General features: G+C 49.9%; 2 protein-coding genes and 1 pseudogene across 5 annotated transcripts in view; all 3 read left to right on the top strand.

Moving 5' to 3' along the window:
* The window catches only part of CADM3 (cell adhesion molecule 3), a 30,255-nt gene extending 20,141 nt beyond the window's left edge, over positions 1–10,114 (top strand). For both annotated transcript variants that reach the window (XM_082424648.1, XM_082424649.1), the window contains 8 exons: positions 72–212; positions 728–880; positions 1,566–1,703; positions 2,092–2,262; positions 4,529–4,619; positions 5,061–5,230; positions 7,884–8,009; positions 8,927–10,114. In XM_082424648.1, the coding sequence (XP_082280774.1) occupies positions 72–212; positions 728–880; positions 1,566–1,703; positions 2,092–2,262; positions 4,529–4,619; positions 5,061–5,230; positions 7,884–8,009; positions 8,927–9,045 (1,109 nt within the window). In that variant the 3' untranslated portion in view covers positions 9,046–10,114. The remainder of the gene's footprint in view (positions 1–71; positions 213–727; positions 881–1,565; positions 1,704–2,091; positions 2,263–4,528; positions 4,620–5,060; positions 5,231–7,883; positions 8,010–8,926) is intronic.
* The window catches only part of LOC309643660 (olfactory receptor 10J1-like), a 460,112-nt pseudogene that overhangs the window by 294,633 nt on the left and 143,909 nt on the right, over positions 1–21,570 (top strand). The window lies entirely within an intron of this gene.
* Positions 11,097–14,687, top strand: ACKR1 (atypical chemokine receptor 1 (Duffy blood group)). 2 transcript variants are annotated; one of them, XM_082425079.1, is made up of 2 exons: positions 11,097–13,029; positions 13,666–14,687. In XM_082425079.1, exons 1-2 carry the CDS (start codon positions 13,009–13,011, stop codon positions 14,635–14,637), a joined length of 993 nt encoding a protein of 330 aa, XP_082281205.1. In that variant the 5' UTR covers positions 11,097–13,008; the 3' UTR covers positions 14,638–14,687. The 2 variants fall into 2 exon arrangements, with proteins under 2 accessions (XP_082281205.1, XP_082281204.1); XM_082425078.1 differs by having other exon boundaries at positions 13,654–14,687.

The following is a 21,570-nucleotide window of genomic DNA, read 5'->3' as shown; positions in this document are numbered from 1 at the left end:
GGACTGTGGCCCAGAAATGGGTGGAGGGGCTAGTGCTGCCTTAGGAAACTAACCCAATTCTACCCCTGCAGACAGTCAGCCCTGGACATCTGATGAGACAGTGGTGGCTGGTGGCACCGTGGTGCTCAAGTGCCAAGTCAAAGATCATGAGGATTCATCCCTGCAATGGTCTAACCCTGCCCAGCAGACTCTGTACTTTGGGGAGAAGAGAGGTAGTGTCCCATGAGTTATCTGCCTCCATGGGAAACATGGGCTGGAGAAGGGGGCTGCAGAGCTGAGAGGAAATGTCCCTGTAGTCCAGAGGCTGAGAAACATGAAGGGATGCTGTTTGGGGAAGCAGCAGGCCATGGGCTCCTCAGCTGGTTCCAGAGAAACTTCATAATTATGACTCTGACCTAGGCCATGCATGGTCTTATAGGGTCCTGGAGTGACTCACCCCAAAGGAGCCCTAAGAGACAGCTGATGTCAGTGTTACCCCAATGTGGCCCACAGATCCAACCTACTTTTCTGAGTATCTCTGAGGCTACTGAGCCCAATGGCCCAGGAAAGTAACTGAATAAACTAAAGACTACTCAAACTCGGGAGCAGTTTTTTTGTTTTTTTTTTTCCCCTGCCCCAAACCACACTAGACCCTTTCTTGAAAAAAAAAAAGCTGGCCTGGGATTGGAAGATAAAGATGAAAGTCACCAGTAAAAGCCTTGCTTCCAATTCTCCCAATTTCCCCCAGCCCTTCGAGATAATCGGATTCAGCTGGTTAGATCTACGCCCCATGAGCTCAGCATCAGCATCAGCAACGTGGCCCTGGCAGACGAGGGTGAATACACTTGCTCCATCTTCACTATGCCCGTGAGAACTGCCAAGTCCCTCGTCACCGTGCTCGGTGAGGCTCCCAAACCCCAGTGTCTCCACAGCGTGCTTCCTTGCAAACAGATCTCCCTGGGTGGGCCCCTGAAGCAGCCTAGAGCCAAGCAAGTCTCCAAGCATTTTGGGAAAGTTCAGCGCGTGTTTCCGTTGCAATGGAATGAAACGCAAAGAGTGGTGGGGTCTAAGCTTTTCTCCTTTACTTACTGTTTGCTCTGGGACAAATCTCTTACCCTCTTTGAGCCTGACTTTCCTAACCTGTAACAAAAGGATGATAGTGTCTGTTCCACTTACCTCCCAAGATTGCGTAAGGGAAACATGAGAAGTATGTGCAGTGTATGATTATAATTTCCAAGATGAGCACCCCAGTTGTTTGCATGCTCTCATCTTGATCCTACATTTCAATTTCCTTCTTTGCTCCCCTGAGCCTCACACTATGTCTGTGGCCACCCAGTTGTGCTTTTGGGTTGTTGGGTCATGTATCATCTCAGGTGTGGTAAATCTCCCACCACCATATCTCCTCCCCCTGGGGTGGTCTTTCTCTTATCAAAGAGAAAGATAATTTCTCTAGCCTTCTACCCATCATAAACCAAAATAGAACTCAGATATCCTAACCCTCAGAGAGTCTGTCTCGGCAGGGAGAGATGAGGTGTGACCTCAGGGTGCTTTTCTTTCCTATCCTGGCCATCCCCTATCCATGGCAGGAATCCCACAGAAGCCCATAATCACTGGCTACAAGTCATCGTTACGGGAAAAAGATACAACTACCCTAAACTGTCAGTCTTCTGGGAGCAAACCTGCAGCCCAGCTCACCTGGAGGAAGGGTGACCAAGAGCTTCATGGTAAGTTCCTCCTGCCTTGGGGGTGACAGGAGGAGGTGGTGCTGGGACAGCGGGGAGGAGAGAGGGAGTGAGGGGTATATGTCTGTATGCCTGTGTATATGCACATAAGGCATGGTGTAGAAGAAGAAAGGGGAATGACAGATATTCTGTGTACAGTCGTGTGTGTGTGTGTGTGTGTGTGTGTGTGTGTGTGTGTGTGTGCGCGCGTGCGCGCGTTGGGGACTCCATCCTCCTTGTGTGTACATATCCATTTCACAACTTCCTAAGTCTGCCTAAGTTGAGACGCACCATCTGTATGTCTACAGTGGGGCCCACACAATCTCTGCATGTTAGGGCTCACTCTGTGTCTATGTGTGTGTGCGAGTGTGTGTCTGTTTCTGCTCTCTAGGGGAACCAACCCGAATACAGGAAGATCCCAATGGCAAAACCTTCACCGTGAGCAGCTCAGTCACCTTCCAGGTCACCCGGGAGGATGATGGGGCAGACATTGTATGCTCTGTGAACCATGAATCTCTAAAGGGAGCTGACAGATCCACCGCTCAACGCATTGAAGTTTTATGTATGTCATGGGCTTGTGAGTGAAGAGTATCCGGTATGAGATGGGGAGTGGGGAAAAGAAACGTGCGGGTTACTGTATATGAAGCACCAGGCACAGATAAGTAAATAGGTTAAAAAAAAATAAGACAAGAGTTGCCAGGGTTAGGCCAAGGGTCAGCAAACTTTTTCTATGAATGGCCCAATAGTCAGTGCTTTAGGTTTTGAGGGCCATGTGGTCTCTGTCTCAACTACTTAACTCTGCTGTTGCTGCAGGAATGTAGCCATAGATCATAGGTAAACAAATGAACGTAGCTATGTTCCAATAAGACTTTATTTACAGAAACATGTAGCTGGCAGGATTTGGCCCGATAGGTAAATTTACCATCTCCTAGGCTAGGCCAGTGTTATGCATCTAGATTGTAAATTGTAGCAGTAACTGTAGCAAATCAAGAATTAGAAGACAGATTCTAGTCTGCCTTCCACCGCTTACTAGCTGAGTGACGTTAAGGAAATTACCCCACTGAGCTTGATTCTTTATTTGCTAAATGAGAAGATGGACATGGGATCACAAAGGCTTCTTCTTGGTCTAACATACTATGAGTTCAAGAAAAGAAGTGGTAGGAAAACATGCTCTCTCTGGCATCATGATTCCCAGATTTTTCCCTATAGTACCCCCACTAGTCTGCCCCAGGTCTATGATTTTTCTTGGGATTCTGACCTGAAGTGGCCACTGTCAAAATCACTACTCCCAACCTTTCCAAGGATTCTCATCCCTCTATGGAATCTGCCTTGAATATGGGTGGGAAATGACCCACTCACCTGAGGAAATTTACAAATTTTCAAAAAGAACTTTTCTGAGTAGAAAAGTCAAGGGGAAAAAAAATGAAGTAGAAAGGCAGAAGATAATGAGTTATAAAAGAACGCACTTCTTGTCCTAACTTATCTAAAGGCTGGGTGTTTTTCTAAAGTAACTCAAACCTTTCATCTCTTCCTTATGGACGATCCAGGCCTGACTTCAGTGCTCTTTAAATCAATTGCTAGACCCATTGCTGAAACTTGACCATGAGGTAGGTTTGGGGTGGTGTCACTGTCCGTTTAGCAGACTCTCAATCTGGAAACAGACAACCTGGATTCTAGCCGCAGAGCCACTGCTTACTAGCTAGGTCACTTTCACCAAAGCATTTAATCTCGTAGTGGCCCCTTCTTACTTCAGTGAATTTTCATGAGGATAAATGAAACGCTATATAACGAAAGAACTTTGTAAACTTCAAAGTTCTCTATTGCTATAAGGTGTTTCTCTGATTACTAGTTCTGAATGTAAAGCCCCTGGCCTTGGGTTCCTTGTCCAGGGCCTGGTCCCTGGCCAGGGCTAAAGAAGGCCATCCCCTGTCTGAGCCCCAGAGACTTCTCTGTTAGGTACTGGACCATCTGGCAGTTACTCTCCAGGGATCATTTTGGCCCAACTGTGATCAGCAGTCAGTCAACAAATGCTATCCTCCAGGTGCTGCACTAGAGGCTTCTCTGGCTGTGGGCCCCTGGAACACCTGTTCTCTCACCTGGCCTGATTCTCTTTGTCCCGTTTGATTGGACTGAAACACGTTCATTAACCGGATGTTAAGGTTGGCTCTATCCTTAGGGGAAGCTCGGCCTCTTTATCTGTTGTTCTAAACCGGCATCTGGTTGTATTGTTCTATGCGGCCATCTGGACCCAGCCTCCTAAGCAGCCCTTCGGCATCGGTGGCAGATGCCATCATTCCTTCCCAGAACCCATCTATATTGTGTCAGGGCCTTTTTGCAGCCAAAATATGACCACCATCTCTTGCTGTTTCAAAGCTCTCACTTCATTTTTGGACCAGCCACTAAAAATGATGTTCTGCATTAAAGCATTGCTTCCCGTTTAAGCTCCCTTGCAGAGAGGATGGAGAGGTTGTGAACTCAATCAGTGATCAAATTCAAGTTTATTTGTTCCGTCAGAAACGTGTATTAAGTCCCATTTATGTGCTAGGCACAGATGATCCAGTGATCCCCCTTCTCAGCTGTTAAGACATCCCTTGGGTCCCCAGCAAGGACAGACCTTCCATAATCCTACCTCTGCAAGGTTGCCGTATGACTCCCTCACACATCCAACAGCAATAGTGGTCTTTGCTCACAGAGGTTGGGGGGTGGTCTTTGTTCACAGCCTCTTGGGCTCCTGGGCCTTTAGGGGTGGCGGCTGAAACGCATAACTGGATGATTCTGAGATTGAGGTGACCTTGAGTTTCACGTTGACCCCATTTCCTTCTCCACAGACACACCAACAGCGAAGATTAGGCCAGACCCTCCGCATCCCCGCGAGGGCCAGAAGCTGTTGCTCCACTGCGAGGGGCGTGGCAATCCCGCGTAAGGAGATCCATTTCCTGGATTGTAATACACCTCTACAGACTAAGACTTTGCCTAAAGTCTTCCCATCTCCTTCGTCCTGTCTGAGCCTCTCATTTTCCCTGACACTGTCTAACAACGCCCATCCTCTGACTGCTTCTCCTGCAGAGCAGCAGAAGTGGGGAGGGGCCACCCCCTGGCTGAGCCCCTGAGGTTCCTGTAAGGAACCAAGTCACAGTTAGATACAAGCTAGGCAATCTTCCTCGTCCCCAGACTGAACCCCAAGGAGTCACTCTCCGCCTGCCTCTGAGCAGCTCAGTGTCTCTGGCCCCTATAACTGCTCGAGCCTTCATCAAACTGTCCTTGACTTCCTTGCTCCCAGTTTTGTGTTGTTTTGTTTTGTCCTTCTTTAGCTCCCTGCCCTACTCTTTTCTGAACACTTCGATTTCTCTGCCTCAACAGCCCCCAGCAGTACCTATGGGAGAAGGAGGGCAGTGTGCCACCGCTAAAGATGACCCAGGAGAGCGCCCTGATCTTCCCCTTCCTCAACAAGAGTGACAGCGGCACCTACGGCTGCACAGCCACCAGCAACATGGGCAGCTACAAGGCTTACTACACTCTCAATGTGAACGGTGAGCCCTCCGTAGCTCTCCTCCAGCAAACCCCTTCTCCTCTCCTCTGGCATCTGGTACCCTGGTCTTTCCATCTCCTGATAGCATCCCCAGACCATAGTTGGGAGTGGGCTAGTAGGGCAACAGCCCACCACCAGAGGGCCTGAGGACTTAGGCTCTAGGTCCATTCTAGAATGTGGAATAAGGAAAAATCAGTGGAATGGTGGACTTTCATCTGCCTTTGTTTAGCAGTGGTGACCCAGGCAATACCATCCTCTAGCCCCTGCACTCACCTGGCAAAAAGAATAAGAATTCTGTGTGTAGAGGCCCCAGAGCCGCTCAAGTGTGGGTGTAGATGCGTCTCCCTTTGCAACAGGCTGTCCTCAGAGTTGCTTCTCCTGTGACTAGTACAGGATGCATGCTGCTGCTGTCATCTCCTTTTTCCGCAGACCTTGGACACACTATATAGAATCCAGGTGGAAAATAGAGATAAGTTCGTACTATGCTGAGAGACAGTCAGAATCTTTTCTCAGATGCCATATTTTCTAGAGAGACTACATGATGCTCCTTCTCTGAAGTTCTTCCCAAAGGTGTGACCACACAATCCAGCTTCAGGAGAAGTGATAGGCTAGGACAGAGGCCTCTTTATGCAGAGGTAGCAGGAGGTTTTCTGAAGACCCCAACAGCAGTGGGGTCCTGCCGGAAAGCCTTAATAAGCCTTTCCTCAGAATAGGGGAAATGCATGGGCAGGGGAACATGAGAGACTCCCGTATGTGAAATGCCCATTAAAGCAGTGTAGGGATAGAAGCCAGGCCTCCCAGGGATAAGAGATCGGAGATCTTGGGACCAAAGTGTCTAGATGGGGTGATTCCAACTCCAGGAGCAGACCTCAGCATGTGGGAGCTGCCTCAGCACAACAAACAAAGCTATTGTAGGGTGCCAGGAGCAAGGACAATGCACTGAGGTCCTGTGTCTGCCCCCAGATCTCTGACGATGATTGGCAGTGAGAGAAAATTCCTGTGCCCTTGTGGTTGGTCTCTTGCTGATCTCCCCCGACCCTGTGCTAGAAAGCGCGGTCCTGTTTGACGGCATCTGCTGCCAGTGCTGACGCCTGGTGGTAGCAGGAGTTACTGCATCTCCTTCCAGAAATAATCCTAAACCGTGTTGACTCCCAACTACCTGGAGTGAAATTAAATGGAGCTCTACCTAGAGACAGTGACATGTAATTGATGACCCCAGAGGTCATTTTGGTCATGCAGATCTATGCTCTTCTAGGGAATTTACATTCCCACAGCCTCTGGGATAATTATCCAGGACTGATTTTTAATGTGGATTGTGTCTCACATTCTCCCGGGGGCGGGGGGAGAGGGGAGAGAAGAGGAAGAACAGTGGATAACCTCACTGTGCTTCCTCCAGATTACACCATCACACCCACCCCTCCTATCATAGAGCCCCGGGGACCTTCTTCTCCCTCCCTCCCAAGCAGAGCATAAAAACCAGAGCATAAGTTTTTTTTTTTCCAAATCAGGCAGAGACAGGCAAGGAACTAAAAAGCTGGTCCAGTCAAGCCTGAGGAGGCATAAGGCAGGAGAGACAAAATGTATGAGGAGTCAATGAGGCATCAAGGCTCAAGCTGAGTCTATAAAAAAAACAGTAGCTCTCCCATGGGTGGGAGAGCCGCAACTACAGCTCATGTAATTTGGGACACATCAGAACTGTGTCCTGGGCCTGTGCACTGTCTCCTCAGATCTGCGGAACTCTGACTAAGGCTGTGGCTCTCCTTCGCATGCCTGGCTAAACCTGTGCTTGGGAATCTGTCCTCCATAGATGCTGCTATGGAGGACAGATTCTCTATATCCAGTGGCCGAGACCTTGCCATCATGGGAGGAAGCAGTTCAGTCTTTGTCCTTCCCACAAACCTTTGGTTGGTGGGGAAGTGAAGATGGAGTCCCAGACCTCTCTAATGAGACCTGCTGGAGGATTGGGTGTTGCTGGAACTCTAAGCTCCCCTACCAAGAAGGAACACTGTTCTTTATGCAGGGAGTCACATTCCATCGTCTTTTGTAAGGTGCTCTCAAAGTGCCTCTTCCTGGCTCCATCAGTTTTTCACTTCTCCTTCCCTATCTGATATCAGGACAATGGGTGGATATGGTGAGAAGCCCCCCTAGAAAGGCCAGCTCAGAATATAAAGCAGACAGGAGGATAAGAGGGCATGGGGGATAGGGAAGAAATACTCTGATAACCAGAAATTGAAAGAAAGAGAGAGACAGACACACCACACACACATATACACACACACACACACACACACACACACACACACACACAGAGAGAGAGAGAGAGAGAGAGAACAAGAGATGATTTAGACATGAAAGTGATGATCTTTGACCAAGGTCAAGCTTCAGGTTCACGAACTCAAAAGGTTCAGTGTGAGCAGGTGTATCTATGTATTCATGATTACATTATTTTAAAACAATTACTCTGTTCCAGATACTCTGTAAGAAACTAGGTACAAAATAAGACGTATCCCTTTTTTGCTGGATGATGCCACTCCATTCTCCTGATGTTAGTCCATGTTCTGTGCCGTGTAAGATGATCCATGGCCAGGTCAGAAATGCTGTACGATAAAGGGTTCTTCCCAGACCTGACTGTTGTGCATCCCACCTCCCTCCAGATCCCAGTCCGGTGCCCTCATCCTCCAGCACCTACCACGCCATCATTGGCGGGATTGTAGCTTTCATCGTCTTCCTGCTGCTCATCCTGCTCATCTTCCTTGGCCACTACTTGATCCGGCACAAAGGTCAGAGGCGTGAGGGAAGCATCAGGAGGACGTGGGCGTGGGTAGGGAGATCAGTGAGTGAAGGGCAGGCCGGTAGGAGCAGGCTGCAGGAAGGGCCTCTGGAGACTCAGTCGGCCCCTTGGAGAGTTTGAGGAGGAAAGAACACAGCCAACCCTGGGATAAACTGAGCACCTCCAACCCCACAGCAGAGCGTGATCACTTGGTGATCATCCAAGTAAAATCAAACCTTCCCACTCAGTCAGCAGCTGCTTCCCCCCTGCTGCTCTGCCTCCAGGGTCTCCTGCCCTGCCGTTAAGACAGAGGACTGCCGAAAACTCTGCATCTTCTTCCCATTCCTTCCTGCACTTTCCTCCTTTCTGTTTAGCCTCGTGTTTTTTGTCCTTTGGTCTCCCTGTGCCTTGTCCTCACGCCACCTCTTTACTTTTCTCTCCTCTCCTGTATCCCTGCCATCTCTCCCTCCCCTTTTCTCACACGCCTTCCTCTCAGACCTCCCCCTCTGTTATTCCTTCTAGCCAGCAGCTGGACTTACGTGGACTGGGCAAATGCTAGCCAGATCTCAGGTTCGTTGTCATGGAGCTGACCTAGCAGTTTCCCTATCACCACCTTACATGCACACACGCATATATACACACATACACACACATATACACACACATACACACACCATATTTTTTTTTTTTTGGCCTGTATTATAGATCAGACTCTAATTAAAGGCAGGATTCATTAATTCTTGGAGGTGTGGTCAGGTGATGGATGTTGGCAGCAAGATGCAAATTAGGGCAGGCGGGGAGGAAGAAAGCTCTAGGCAGGAGAAAAATTACAGAAGCAAGGTGTGGGTGGGTGGTGGGAAAGTGGACAGAGGGGCTCCAGAGGTTTGGAAACTGCTCCTAAAAGAAGGAGCCTCTCTCTCTCCCCAGGAACCTACCTGACACACGAGGCGAAAGGCTCTGACGACGCCCCAGATGCGGACACAGCCATCATCAACGCAGAAGGCGGGCAGTCGGGCGGGGACGACAAGAAGGAATATTTCATCTAGGGGCAGCCCCCCAGGGACCCCGTGGGGACTGCTGGGGCCATCACCAACCTGGACTTGTACAGAGCGACCCCAGGGCCGCCCCTCCCGCTTGCTCCCCAGCCCCCCCCCCCACCCCCCTGTACAGAATGTCTGCTTTGGGTGCGGTTTTGTACTCGGTTTGGAATGGGGAGGGAGGAGGGCGGGGGGAGGGAAGGTTGACCTCAGCCCTTTCCGTGGCTTCTCTGCGTTTGGGTTATTATTATTTTTGTAACAATCCCAAATCAAATCCGTCTCCAGGCTGGAGGGGCAGGGGTCCTGGGGTGAGGAAAGCAAAAAACAAAAAAGAAAACAAAAACAAAATTAAAAAAACCCAGAGTGTTAGGAGGAGAATGAGGAGAGGGTAAGGGCAGGAAAGAAGCGGGGTCAGTTTGGTGGGGGGCTCTCACCAGCCCTCCATCTTCTACAGCAGGACCTCTTCCTGGACTTCTCCAGGGACGGGGAGGTTGTGAGCAGGAGCTGGAGGTGGCTTTTCCTCTGTTAGTCGCACACCTTGAGCTCTGGACAGAGGAGCAGGTACCATCTGACACCGCCTTCTCCACCCCAACAGGAAAGGAGTGAATGGGGGTCCCCAAGGGGATGTGACCTGCAGGTGGCATGCAGCCACGCGCACGGGGGCCCAGGGCTTCCCCGTGGGGGAGGACACCGGTCCTTGCAGGAGGGGCAGACTTGGAGAGGAAGGATGGCAGAGATGGCCCCCCACGATGAATGAAGCCAGGCCCTTTTCCCAGGAACCGCCCTCGGTGGGGATGATAGCAGAGCAAGGCTGCCCTCCTTGCTCCAGCAGCTGTGGGAGAGGCACTGCTCTGGGCCCTAAACTGCATCCGCTTCCCCGCCGAGGGGCCCTTCACTCTCACCCGAGCCCTGGACTGTGGCAACCACTCATCTTATGGCATTGCTCGGCAACTCCTCCTCCCTGTCTTGTGCTGCCCTGTGCCCCTTCTTGTTCCCGAAGCTGTCCCTTAGTCCTCCCTCCCTCCCTCAGCAGCCAGGCAGACATAACAACAAAAATACTAAAAGGAGCTTCACTGCACTGAGCTGTTTCCTGCCCAAACGAAGGGAATAATGTGAGTGCATGTCTGTGTGTGTCTGTGCACATATGTGTGTGTGAGTGAGAGGCAGAGGGGCTCCTGGGCTTGTGGGCGGGCTGTGGGAGGAGGGCTCCTGTAAAGGAGGGCTTTGGGAGCTGACGGTCCCTAGGCAGGCTGTGTACCTCACCTGGGATGTTGCCCCATCCTGGTATTTTCCATGCCGTCCCCAGCGCCCATCTGTCATGGAGAAAACAGTCCCAGGGTGTGTTTTTGCTCACGTCCGCCTCATCTCTCCCTAAAACACAGGGCATTCAACCCCCGCCTCCATCTCCCCTCTCAGAGCCACGGAGTCAGTGCCACAGCCTTTGCTATGCATCCCTCGGCCTCTCCCTGGCGCTGACCCCAGGAATGACCACTGTCACTTCTTGTTCCCATAGTCTGTACCCGGCGCGTTGAGGGCTGGGAGTGATGCTGCCTGTCTCCTTCCCATCTCCACCCCTGCTTTTGATTTTCTGTCTTCCTTGTGGCCGAGCTGGTTGCCGTGGAGACGAGACTGCTCGCCCCTCCCCGCCAGCCGGCCGCCCTGCCTCAGACCCAGGGTGCCCCTTGGCACTGCTCTCCCCCTCCTCCAGCATGTCCTCCTGCCCTGACAACCCAGGGGCGTGCAAAGTGGGGGGCAGCTGCAGGCAGCAGATCTGCCACCCTTTTCAGTTCAGGTAATACCGTTGTGAATCTTCCAGCCGCTGGTTAGAGCCCGGGGTCCCCTCCTCTTACAGCAGCAAGGCAGCCTAGGGCCCCAGGCCTGTGGGCTCCCTGCCTCCCAGCACCCGCTTTTGGGAAAATGACTTTTCCTCTTTGAGCTGAACCACTCTGTCCATATTACACAGAAGCCATATTTGTACGGGGGCGGGGGGAGGGGGAGAGGGGCCGTTGTGTTGTGTGTGTGTCTGTCTGGGGGGGGCGGGGCAGGGAGCAGCGAGGGCATCGTGTATCTTTATAATCTTTCTAACTCTCCTGTGCTAATCTCAGAGGGGCCACCCTCAATATATCTGGATTATCCGTGTCCTTCGGCTGCCTCCTTCTTGCCGCTCTTGCTCCTGTTGGGATGCGTGTGTATAAGGGCTGTTCTGCTGGTCCCCCTGCACGTGGCGCCTCCAGGGGTGGTGTGTGCCTTGCCGTGCTGCTCCCCCCAGGGCATCTTGTATGGAATGGATATAACTCTCCAAGGGAGAGAAGTGCGTTCATCCCCTTTGGCCAGGTCCTTTCATTCCACAGCACCTGACTGCTCCCCATGCCCTCTGCCAGGCTGTGCTGGAGAAGGAGGAGACCCCCCCCAACACCATGCCAGGACCACTTCAACAGACCCCCCCCCCCAGACTCCCTTTCTAGCCCACCTCATGTTGAACCTGAAACTGAAGCTGGAGTCCTGGGAGAAAGGGGACCATCTTAGCAAGATGGCCATCCCTCTGCACCTTTGCTTCCGCCTCCAGGCGGCGCTGTGTGAGTGGGAAAGACCACTCGTCAGAACTGACGCTACCACATCCCGCGCTTTCCTGGACAAATGAAACAGTGTCGCCTAACCAACTCTGTTTATCTCATCGTTCCAACTCGGACACTCCATGACTCACCCCTCCCAATGTCCAGGCTAAGTGTCCCCACGTGAGGAAATAAAATGCAGGGTAGGGGTGGAGGGAACAAAAGAGCAGAGATCACGTAAAAGCAGTGGGGTGGTGGGGAGAGGGGGTACCAAGGAGCAGAGGTGTCGGTTTAGGGGCATCCTTCTTCAGGGTACATGCCTTTTCTCCCTGTGCCAACTGAAGAGAAACAGCTCTCCCCCACCACAAGAAACTTTACATCTTGCTAAGGTGCCAGGCCAGTGTAGCATTTCCAGAGCTTTTATGTCCCCCAACAGAAATATGAATAGAGATTACCCCATAGGCAACAGTCCCATTTTAAAATATGCTGTCCCATTGTCCCCCGGAGCCTGCTTTAACTTGTCACGTCATGTGTTCTGCTTGGTATGGAAGATGCATTCGCTGTGCCCATAGGTGGCTGGGCAAGTGCCCAATCGCTCCCTGAAGTAGCTTCATTATGCAACCTTGACAGCTGCCCCCAAGCCCTCCCTCCTCTCACACTGAAACACCCAGACCTGGAGATAGCAGTACACACACCAAGACACGTGCCTAAAACCTAGCACTAAGATATGATACACAGGATACACAATACACAGCCACACACACAGACAAGTACAGATAAGTAAGTACATTCCTACACCCAGACTGATACACAAAGAGCCCCTGCTCACACACATGTGGCTCAGGCTGTCAACATCACATGGATCCAGCCACAAGCAGCACTAATACCCCCTCCCACAAACACGTCCCTTTTGAACTATCTTTCCTTGGATCAAGTTCAAGGGGACAGAGAAGCAGCGAGAGCCATCAGCTGCCCTTTCCCTCCAACTTCCCAGCACATCTCTTATCTCTGTCTCACACTTCACCTCTGGCCCCCTCTTCCTTCCTTGTGCTTGAAGAATCCCTTTATGCTGGGAACCCCCTGGCTTCTCCACCTTCGGAAAGCCTCCCTTTCCACCTTCGGGAAAATACCCACCTTCTGGTCCCCACCTTTTTCCTTTCCTGAGTGCAGGTCCCCACCAGCGGAATCCACCCTCAAAACAGGAAGCCCCGGGCCAGGGCCTCAAGTGGTCCTGAGGCTCAGGCAGGCAGTGGGCGTGGGGTAAAGACTTCCTGAATGCATCCCCATCCTGCACTGCCCGCCCCATAGCCCTGCCCAGAGCCAATGGCCTTCATTAGTCCCTGGCACTTATCCGGGAACCACAGCCACTGACAGAATTATCCCAGCCCATCTCTCTGCCTGCCCTGAGCCCAGCAGTGTCATGGGGAACTGTCTGCACCCGGTGAGTGTGGGGCTGAGCCCACAGCCCCTCCCTCTCTGCCCCCCACCACTCCTTCTGTCTGCCCCTTGGGTCTGTATACCTCTCTCCTCCTCTCATCTCTTGTCCCTTCCCTCGTTTTCCTTCTCCCCTTGTTACCTCAGTGTCCTAGGTCCCCCATTATTTGCCTCCTCATTCATCTTTGTCAATTCCATCCAGACCTCCCCCCTCCCCGCTCTCCCAGTCCTGTCCACTCCCCTTCCCTTGCTTTTCTTTTCTTTTTTTTTTTTTTTTAAAGATTTTTTTTGACATGGACCATTTTTTTAAGTCTTTATTGAATTTGTTACAATATCGCTTCTGTTTTATGTTTTGGTTTTTTGGCTGCGAGGCATGTGGGATTTTAGCTCCCTGACCAGGGATCAAACCCGCATCCCCCTGCACTGGACCACCAGAGAAATCCCTTCCCTTGCTTTTCTACGACTCTTGGCTCCTCCTGAGTCACCCTGCCTTGTCCTCTCCCACCAGCCCCACTCCATTCAGCTCTTCCAGCCCCCACTTCCCCACTGTCTTTCTCTCCCCACCTCTTGCCCTCTGTTCCCAGGATACCCTTCAGTGGGGTAACTAGATGCTCTGATTGCCCCTTCTGAGAATGTCCTCCAGGTGGCTGATGACAACTCTACTAAGTTGGCCGTTGAAGACAAGAATTGGAGTGAATTTCTTGAGTTGTACGACGCAGACTATAACTTCACCGATGTGGAAGCAGCTGCGCCCTGCCACTCCTGTATCCTGCTCGACGACTCCTCACTGCCCTTCTTCATCCTCGCCAGTGTCCTGGGCATCCTGATGAGTGGAGCCGTCCTCTACGCGTTTCTCAGACCTCTGTTCCCCCGTCGGGTCTACCAGAACCGGTCTATCCTGGTGCAGTTGGCTGTGGGCAGTGCTCTCTTCAGCATTATGGTGCCCATCCTGGCACGGGGGCTAAGTGGGGCCCTCATCACCTCCCTGTGCCACCTAGCTCACTTGGTCTCGTATGGCTCAGCCTTTGCCCAAGCTCTGCTGATAGGGTGCCATGCCTGCCTGGGCCCCAAACTGGGTATAGGTCACGGCCCAGGCCTCAGGCTGGGGATCAGTGTGGGACTTTGGGGAGTGGCTGCCCTATTGTCACTGCCAATCACGCTGGGCAGTGACACTTCCCATGGACTCTGCACAGTGACCTTCAGCGGGCAATGGGAAATTCTGCGGTACATACATGCTGCAGCCTGTTTTGCCATCTTCGTCTTGTTGCCACTGGGTTTGTTGGGAGCCAAGGGGCTGAAGAAGGCATTGGGCAGGGGGCCATGTCCCTGGGTTGATATCCTATGCGTCTGGTTCATTTTCTGGTGGCCTCAGGGCATGGTTCTGGGATTGGACTCCCTGGTGAGGTCCAGGGCCATGGTGGTGTCAACATGTCTGGCCCAGCAGACCCTGGACGTGCTGCTGGACCTGGCAGAAGCCCTGGCAATATTGCACTGTGTGGCTACACCCCTGCTCCTCGCCCAGGTCTGCTACCAGGCCATTCAAACTTCTCTGCCCTCCCTGCCTCTCTCGGCAGCACAGTCTTCTCATCTGGACATCCTTGGATGCAAATCCTAGCTCTCTTCCCACCTGTCAACCTGAATTAAAGTCTATGCTGTTTTTATGAAGCTGGTGGTTTCTTGTTTTGTCTGGGGATGTAGAGGAGACGGAGGAGAATGGAGAGAGAGAGAGAGAGATTTCACACCAGACTTTCCTGGCAGCGTCTGCTTCTCTGGCTGACCTGGGGAGAAAATGAATGATGTGCAAACATCCTCGGGGCACACAGATGTTCTCTTGAGGTGTGGGGTTACTGCCATCTCAAGGGGGGAGAGCAGGGGGACCAGAATATGAGGAGAGCAGCTAAACCTAAACTAGAAGAGATGGCTTAGCTAGCAAAGAAAGAAGAGAAGCTGTTGCAGAAAGCAAATGAAATCGAATAGAAGCCAGAGAGAGAAAAACAGAGAAAACTGAAGATGAGGCCAGAGCATGACTCCTCCTCTCTGCTCAGCCTGTCCAGCCTTCCTCCCTGCCTTCTGTCTCCCTGTTGGCTTTGCTTAGAGATCAGGGTGGTGGTAGGGAAGGTGGAGAGAAGCATCCTGGGGGACCTTACTTAGTCCAGGGAACATATCAAGATAATTCTAAAGCCACTTCCCAGGAATCATCTCTCCGAGGTTTACTCCTCAGCATAATCCTAATGCCCGTGTGTGTGTGTGTGTGCATGTGTGCATCTGTCTGTCCTCAATCTGTTAGAACTCATATCCACGTTCGATGCATGCATGTAATAACAGATGTCTACGTGTATACTTGCCTCTCCATCAGTGTCTGATTTGCATTTGTGTGTGCTCTGATCTCTCTCAGGCCTCTCCCTCCACCTCATTCTGTTCTCCTTCCTTGTTTTCAGGATATGGAATCAGGATTTGTAACTCACTCCTTACCAAATGAGTTTTCCTTACTCCGGTTTCTGTATCTAGTCTTCTCCGTGGAAGGCTGTGTAGAGGGAACTAAAAAAACCAAGAAGTTGTGAAGCCTGAGATACTTAATGGGAAAGGGCCTGATCTGGCTGGGTCATATTCTTGGAATCCCCCAAATTTCCCTTTCGAACACCTTTCAGCTCTCAAAATAAACCTTTTTTGTTTGCCACACAAATATATCCTTCCGCTTTCCACGCTGTACCCTTTCACCCTGGGCGCCCCCCGACCCCCACCCCTTTCTCGGGATGCTTAGTCATGATCCTGAGGGCTTTTTCTCAGCCAAGTTCGAGTGATGATGGGAAGGACCATGAATAAACCCCACTTCATAAGGGGAACAACTTCTACTGGCACCAACAAATTCACCGTCTACCCAAGATACCACACACACACAAATGAGTTTCTCCCTCCAACCCAGTTAAAAAGCTGGGGAGACTTGAGAGGTACCTTACATCTGTCTGAATCTAGGTATGGTCTTTCATTTTTCAAAGATGTGCTATAACTGGTTTCTCCCCTAAACCGTTTCTCCTTGACTCTGGACTTTGGAGATAAGTAGGAGAGTGCAGGAGAGGAGCAGAGATGAGTTAGAGCATCCTAGGCTCGGGGAATTTTCCTGGGTGGGTGCAGTGACAAATCCTCTCAATCCCCCACCTCCTGTCTCCTAGCAACCACCAGATTAGCTGCCGATTGGTGTATCCTAAATTGAAAGGTGGGATTTAGGGACCTATTGAGAGGCGGGAGACATTCTGAAACAGAAAGGAAAACAGAGAAAATGAAGAAAAAAGACATAATTTACAAACCTAAATTATGCTAAGGTCTCCAACCACAGTTTATGCATGTGTCCCAGTGTTCTCTTTTTTCTTACTCCCTTTCCCGCCTATTCTCATAGTTGGCCCCCTGCAGCACCTGACCACTCTCAATCCTTCAGACATTGGCCAACTCCCTTACAAGCTACTGGATTCGGAGGCTGACCTAGTTAAGGGGGGAGGAGAGGGCATTTTCGACTTGCTTGTTGAATCTTCCAGTGTCAACCTGATGCAAGGGAGGCTTAATTTAAGACCACGGGGGTTGTCTTATCTACACCCCAAGCCATGCCTCCAGATGGAAATCCCTCTTTGCTCAGTCCTGTTAGAGACCCTCAGATAGCTCTGCAGCTCTCACATCTTTCACAAAAGAAAGGCAGAGGCAGAAGCCTGCAGCTGATAAGAGGTCAGGATGGGTTGGAGACGCCTCCCCATGGCTATCTCCTCCCCATTCCACCTCTACAGTTTTGCCCCAGTCCCCTAGGGGGTTGGCCTTTCCCTGTGTTATCTACACTGCATTTGGATAGTTCTTCTGTAAGTCTAACCCTGGCCTCAGTCATTTCTTTAAGGCTTTCCTGGGGTTCTGTCACCCCAGTCCATTTAACCCACTGAATGCCACCAACCACTCCCAAACTAGTCTAACTCTGGCATCTTTTCTGCAACCCTTCAGGAATACAAATCCTATTTCCTTTGAACCCTTAAGAATTTAATCTCAGGGAAGGCAAAGACTTTAGCTGTGTATGAGTTATTGGGCCTAAAGAAAAAATCCTCTCAGAAAGATGACAGCCAGGCAGCAAGCTCTTGGGAACACTCCACGCCCTGGGGAGGGTCAGTCTGCATTGCTTCTTTATGGAGAGAGACTTATTCCCTAAGGGAAGATGGAAGAGCACATTGACACCCATAGTTCATTGATTTCAAACTGCAACCCCTCCCAAAGGATTTAGGAAGCAAATACCTGGTCCTCACACCCTTTTATCTACTCCATTTGTGTAAACCCCCAGCCCCATCATCACCTTCCTCCAGAAACCACCCTCAGAGAATTCTGATTGAAAACTTCACTGGGGTTTCAAACCCAATTCATCGCCAACTCTAATTGCCAGGGATTTGCATGAAAGCCATTGTATGCTATCCAATTATTCTCTGGGCACAAGGAGAATCGCAGTTTTAATTAACAATAACGCACCTTGCAGACAAATGTGACTGTTTAGGTTAATAAACAAGTCCAAGCCCTTCCAGATCATCTCTGCACATCTTCTTGTGATTTGGGCAGGAGGGGCGTGGGGCACGCAGGGTGTGGGGGGAGGTTAGAAGTCCATTCAGCCAAAATGCATGTCAGCTTTCATCTTCCCTATAACTATCTGGTGAAGGGAAGGGGGAATCTCCAGGAGAAAGGGGTCCTTGAAAAAACTGATTTAGGGAAATCTAGGGGCATAGTATTAGGGGGATTTTAGGCATCTTTACATCACCCTTAGACTTTTAGAAACCTTTTAGACACAGTTGTAGAAACAAGAGGAAGAGGTCCTTGAAATGCTCAAATATCTCTGATTCATTGTCCAGTTGCTTGCAAATTTGATGTCTTCCATGAGATCCCCAACATTCCCAACCCTGCCATTTCTCCCCATATTTTTGGGTATGTTCCTACCATATTTGGGGGACACTTAGAAGTTGTTTACTCCCTAAGATTTCACAGATAATGTCCCAAGTTCCACCCTTGACCTCCTCAAGGATCATTCTTTGTACTTTTTTTCCTGGGTAATTCTCTGCATCCTGGAAGAATACACTGCATGTGACTCCAAACTGGATGTTTCTGAAGGGCCTGGGCCTTCTCTTCTCCCTCTACATCAGGTATCATTAGCGTATGGGGGAGGGGAGATCACAGGTCTCTTGGAAAATCTGATGAAATTTGTGAAGTCTCTTTTCAGGAAAATATAATATTACACCCCAAATTTGGTATTTAGTTCTCCCCTGCTGTACCCAGAGCTAAACTCACATGCTTTCCCACTGCTTATTGGGACTTCCATAAGTCTCCTCCCTGCTCAGTAAGCCAGAGGCCCAGTGGCCTAGGGGACTTTCTGTTCTTTGAATGGGCAAGTCCTGTTTCCACTATAAGAGTCTTTGCCCTTGACATCTCTTTTACCCAGAACTCTCTTTCCTGTGCTTTTTCCATGACTGACACCTTCCCATACTTGAGATCTCAAAGCAAATCTCGCCTCCTCCAAGAATGACCTTCCCTGACATCCAATGGGCTATAGCCCCCAGCCACCTCACGCACCTACTGATTCCCCACCAATTCACCTGGGACGTTTCCAGTGTACCATGTATCACACATTGAAATCGTGTCTTTCTTCATTTGTTTGCTTACCAACTTATTGCTAATCTACCCTTCCTCCCACCATTAGAAAACAAGCACCAAGAGTGCAAGAACTTTTCCCCTTTTGTGACTGGAGCATAGTCAGAGCTCAGTAAACATGTGCTAAATATGGGAATTAATTAATTTTATATGAAGAAAGCATGGTCCCCACCCTGGAGGGTTTACAGTCCCGTGGGGAAGAGGAACAAGTAAGCAAAGAATTAGCACAGAAGAACTGCCAGAAAACAGAGCTCCTCTCCCTAAGTCCTATAGGCCATCTCTCCCACACCATGCAAGCATTTGGGGGCTGAAGAGACTGGAGGGCTGTCAGCACACAATTTCTGAGAACCTGTTTTCTGGATCAACTTTCAGGTGGCTGGAGCTGGGGGACTTCACCACTTCACCACAGTTCCCCAGCCACGTCGGAGGAATAATGCGTGCTTTCCTTTGGGACAAAGCTGCGAGCTTTGGACAGCAGGGGAAAGCTGGGAAGCGCTGTCATTCTTCGTCTTTACTTGGGGAAAAGTGAGTCCCAGGAGACTCACCAGAGTTCTGGGAGACAGTTTTCCATTGGCTCAGAACCAAATTTGGAGCCTAGCCACCTCCTCACATTTCATCACACTCAGCGGGAGAGCCCACACCCTCCTTGGATCTAAAAGTCATTTCCGTCTCCTTGCTGATTTTTTTCTTCTCTGTTCTCCCTCCTCCTCTTCTTTAGTTCCAGGTTAGTGCCCCTGCCCCCTAGCCTTTCCCAACCTCTGAACTCTGGTTTCTTCTTTCCCATTCTGGCCTCTGTAGCCAGAATGTGGCATTTATCTCTCTGCAGTTCTAGGTACTTGGTCGGGTTAACCCTTTAAGGCACTTAGGGGTGTATAATTCATTTCATTTAAAGGATGTATTGAGTGCCTTCTAAGTTCAAGACACTGTGAGAGGTCCCAGAAGACACAGAAGTGAATCAGACACAATTCTGGACATCAGCATCTCTCTGGACTCATCTGGTCCCCTCTTGTCCCCTTCCTTCCTTGGTTCGCAGGCTTTCCCAGCCCTCTCCCTAATAACCCTGAACATATCCGGATACCAGGACACACTGGAAATCCACAAGGCCCTCCGTCACATAGACCGCTCTGTCCAGGCCTCTGTTTCACAGCTACAGACCCTTAGCAAGCCATAAAGCCCCCGGCCAATGGTTAGTTCTGTCTCACTGTCACATCCAGAATGTTCTTTATGTACAGATACAGAGAAGATACAAGAATAAAGGACATTTTCCCTTTCACACTCTTATAAGGTAGATATGGTGGATTCTGGAAGCCAGTGCAATGAAGGCCAATTACCCAGAAAAGAGGGGATGGGTGTGGAGCATTGGAAAAGAAAGTTGTTTGCAAATCAGTTGGCCCTTTTCTGTCTGTGACCTGAGAGAGAGGTGAGGAAGAAGTGGACTCTCTTGACTATCAGCCTGGAAGCTTCCAAAAATATGACCATGTTTCTCCTCCTCTACACCCACTCCTTCAGTCCCCAGAAGAGGGCTGCTCACTTCACATTCTTGATTGATTGACAGAGGAAGATCTATGGAAAGCTCTGGAAGTGTGAAAGGAGTAAGTTGGAGGGAAGGTCACTGAGATAGAAAAAAATTTTGCAGAAATTAAAGTTTGAGAGATTAATGCAAAACCTGTGTTTTAAAAAATCAGTTGCACAAAAGCAGGATGGAAGAGGCCTGGCTCAACAAAAGTTCTTACGAAAAAAAAAAAAAAATTAGAGGTTTCACTTGGGCACAGGCTAAAGATGATTCAATAGTGTGTGTAGCAGCCAAAAAAGCTAATGCAGACTCCAGCTGCATTAAGAGATGTGGTGTACAGGACAAGAGAGGGCACCATCCCTACACCATCCTCTCCTGCCCAGAACAGGCCATTTGGGGAATAAACGGCTCAACTCTGGGTACCAAATGTTGAAAGGGACACTAAAAAATCAGAGCTCTTCCAAGGGGGGTTGCCAAAATGATGCCACTCCGGAGACCATGCCTCTTCTATAAGCAGGGGCTGAAAGAGCAGGGTTGAGTGCGGGTGGGGCATTGACACTGGAAAAATAGAAAAATACATAGCTATCTTTGTATAACTGAAGAATTGTCCTTGAAAGAAGCATTAAACATATATGTAGCTGGAGCTTTAGAACTAGAAACACGGGATGTGGAGAAATAACAGAGATTGATTTTGACTGAATGTTAGGAAAGGCTTTCCTCAACAGGATTGCAGATTACAGGGATGGGCTGTGGCATTCTTGATAATGTAAAACAATAACACACACACACATGCACATACACGTACACACACACACACTATGTGCTGTATACTGCTCTGTGTTCTTGTTTCACAGCAATGAGCATATCGAATGAGGGCCTTGCTTTTGTCAAGTTTAGAGACAATAAGAGAGGCAGAGATCAGAGACTAAACACACAGATAAATTACAAATGCTGTTATAAGAGAAAAGAACTGGTGCCATGGAAAAGAATAAGAGGATAGAACTGATTTGAGTCAGGATTTCACAGTAACAGAAAGGACTCAGGCTGAGGCTGGACAGTTAACAAATCATCAAAATATAGTCGAGGGATATCCCATGCTTTGGGATAGAGCCAGGACCAGTCCAGCAGCTTTTTCCCAAATTGGCAGTGCATCAGAATCTCCCAGGGAGAGATTTTTTCAACAGTCCTTGACTCAATTCAGGATATTCTGAACCCGAATAGTTGGGACTAGAAGACTCTGAAAACCCTAAGGTGATATGTTAAATGAAAGAGCTAGACTAAAATGCATATTCTTTGATTCTGGTGTCTAGGTCTCACTTGTGACGATTTTAATCTCTTTGCTTGGATCCTCGAATTAAAGTCCTCTGGTTCAGAGCT

Source organism: Balaenoptera physalus (genome assembly GCF_965194825.1).
Source record: "Balaenoptera physalus genome assembly, chromosome: 1".
In the NCBI taxonomy this organism is placed as follows: Eukaryota; Metazoa; Chordata; class Mammalia; order Artiodactyla; family Balaenopteridae; genus Balaenoptera; species Balaenoptera physalus.
Note: the sequence above shows the minus strand (reverse complement) of the source record. Positions and strands in the feature narration are given on the sequence as shown.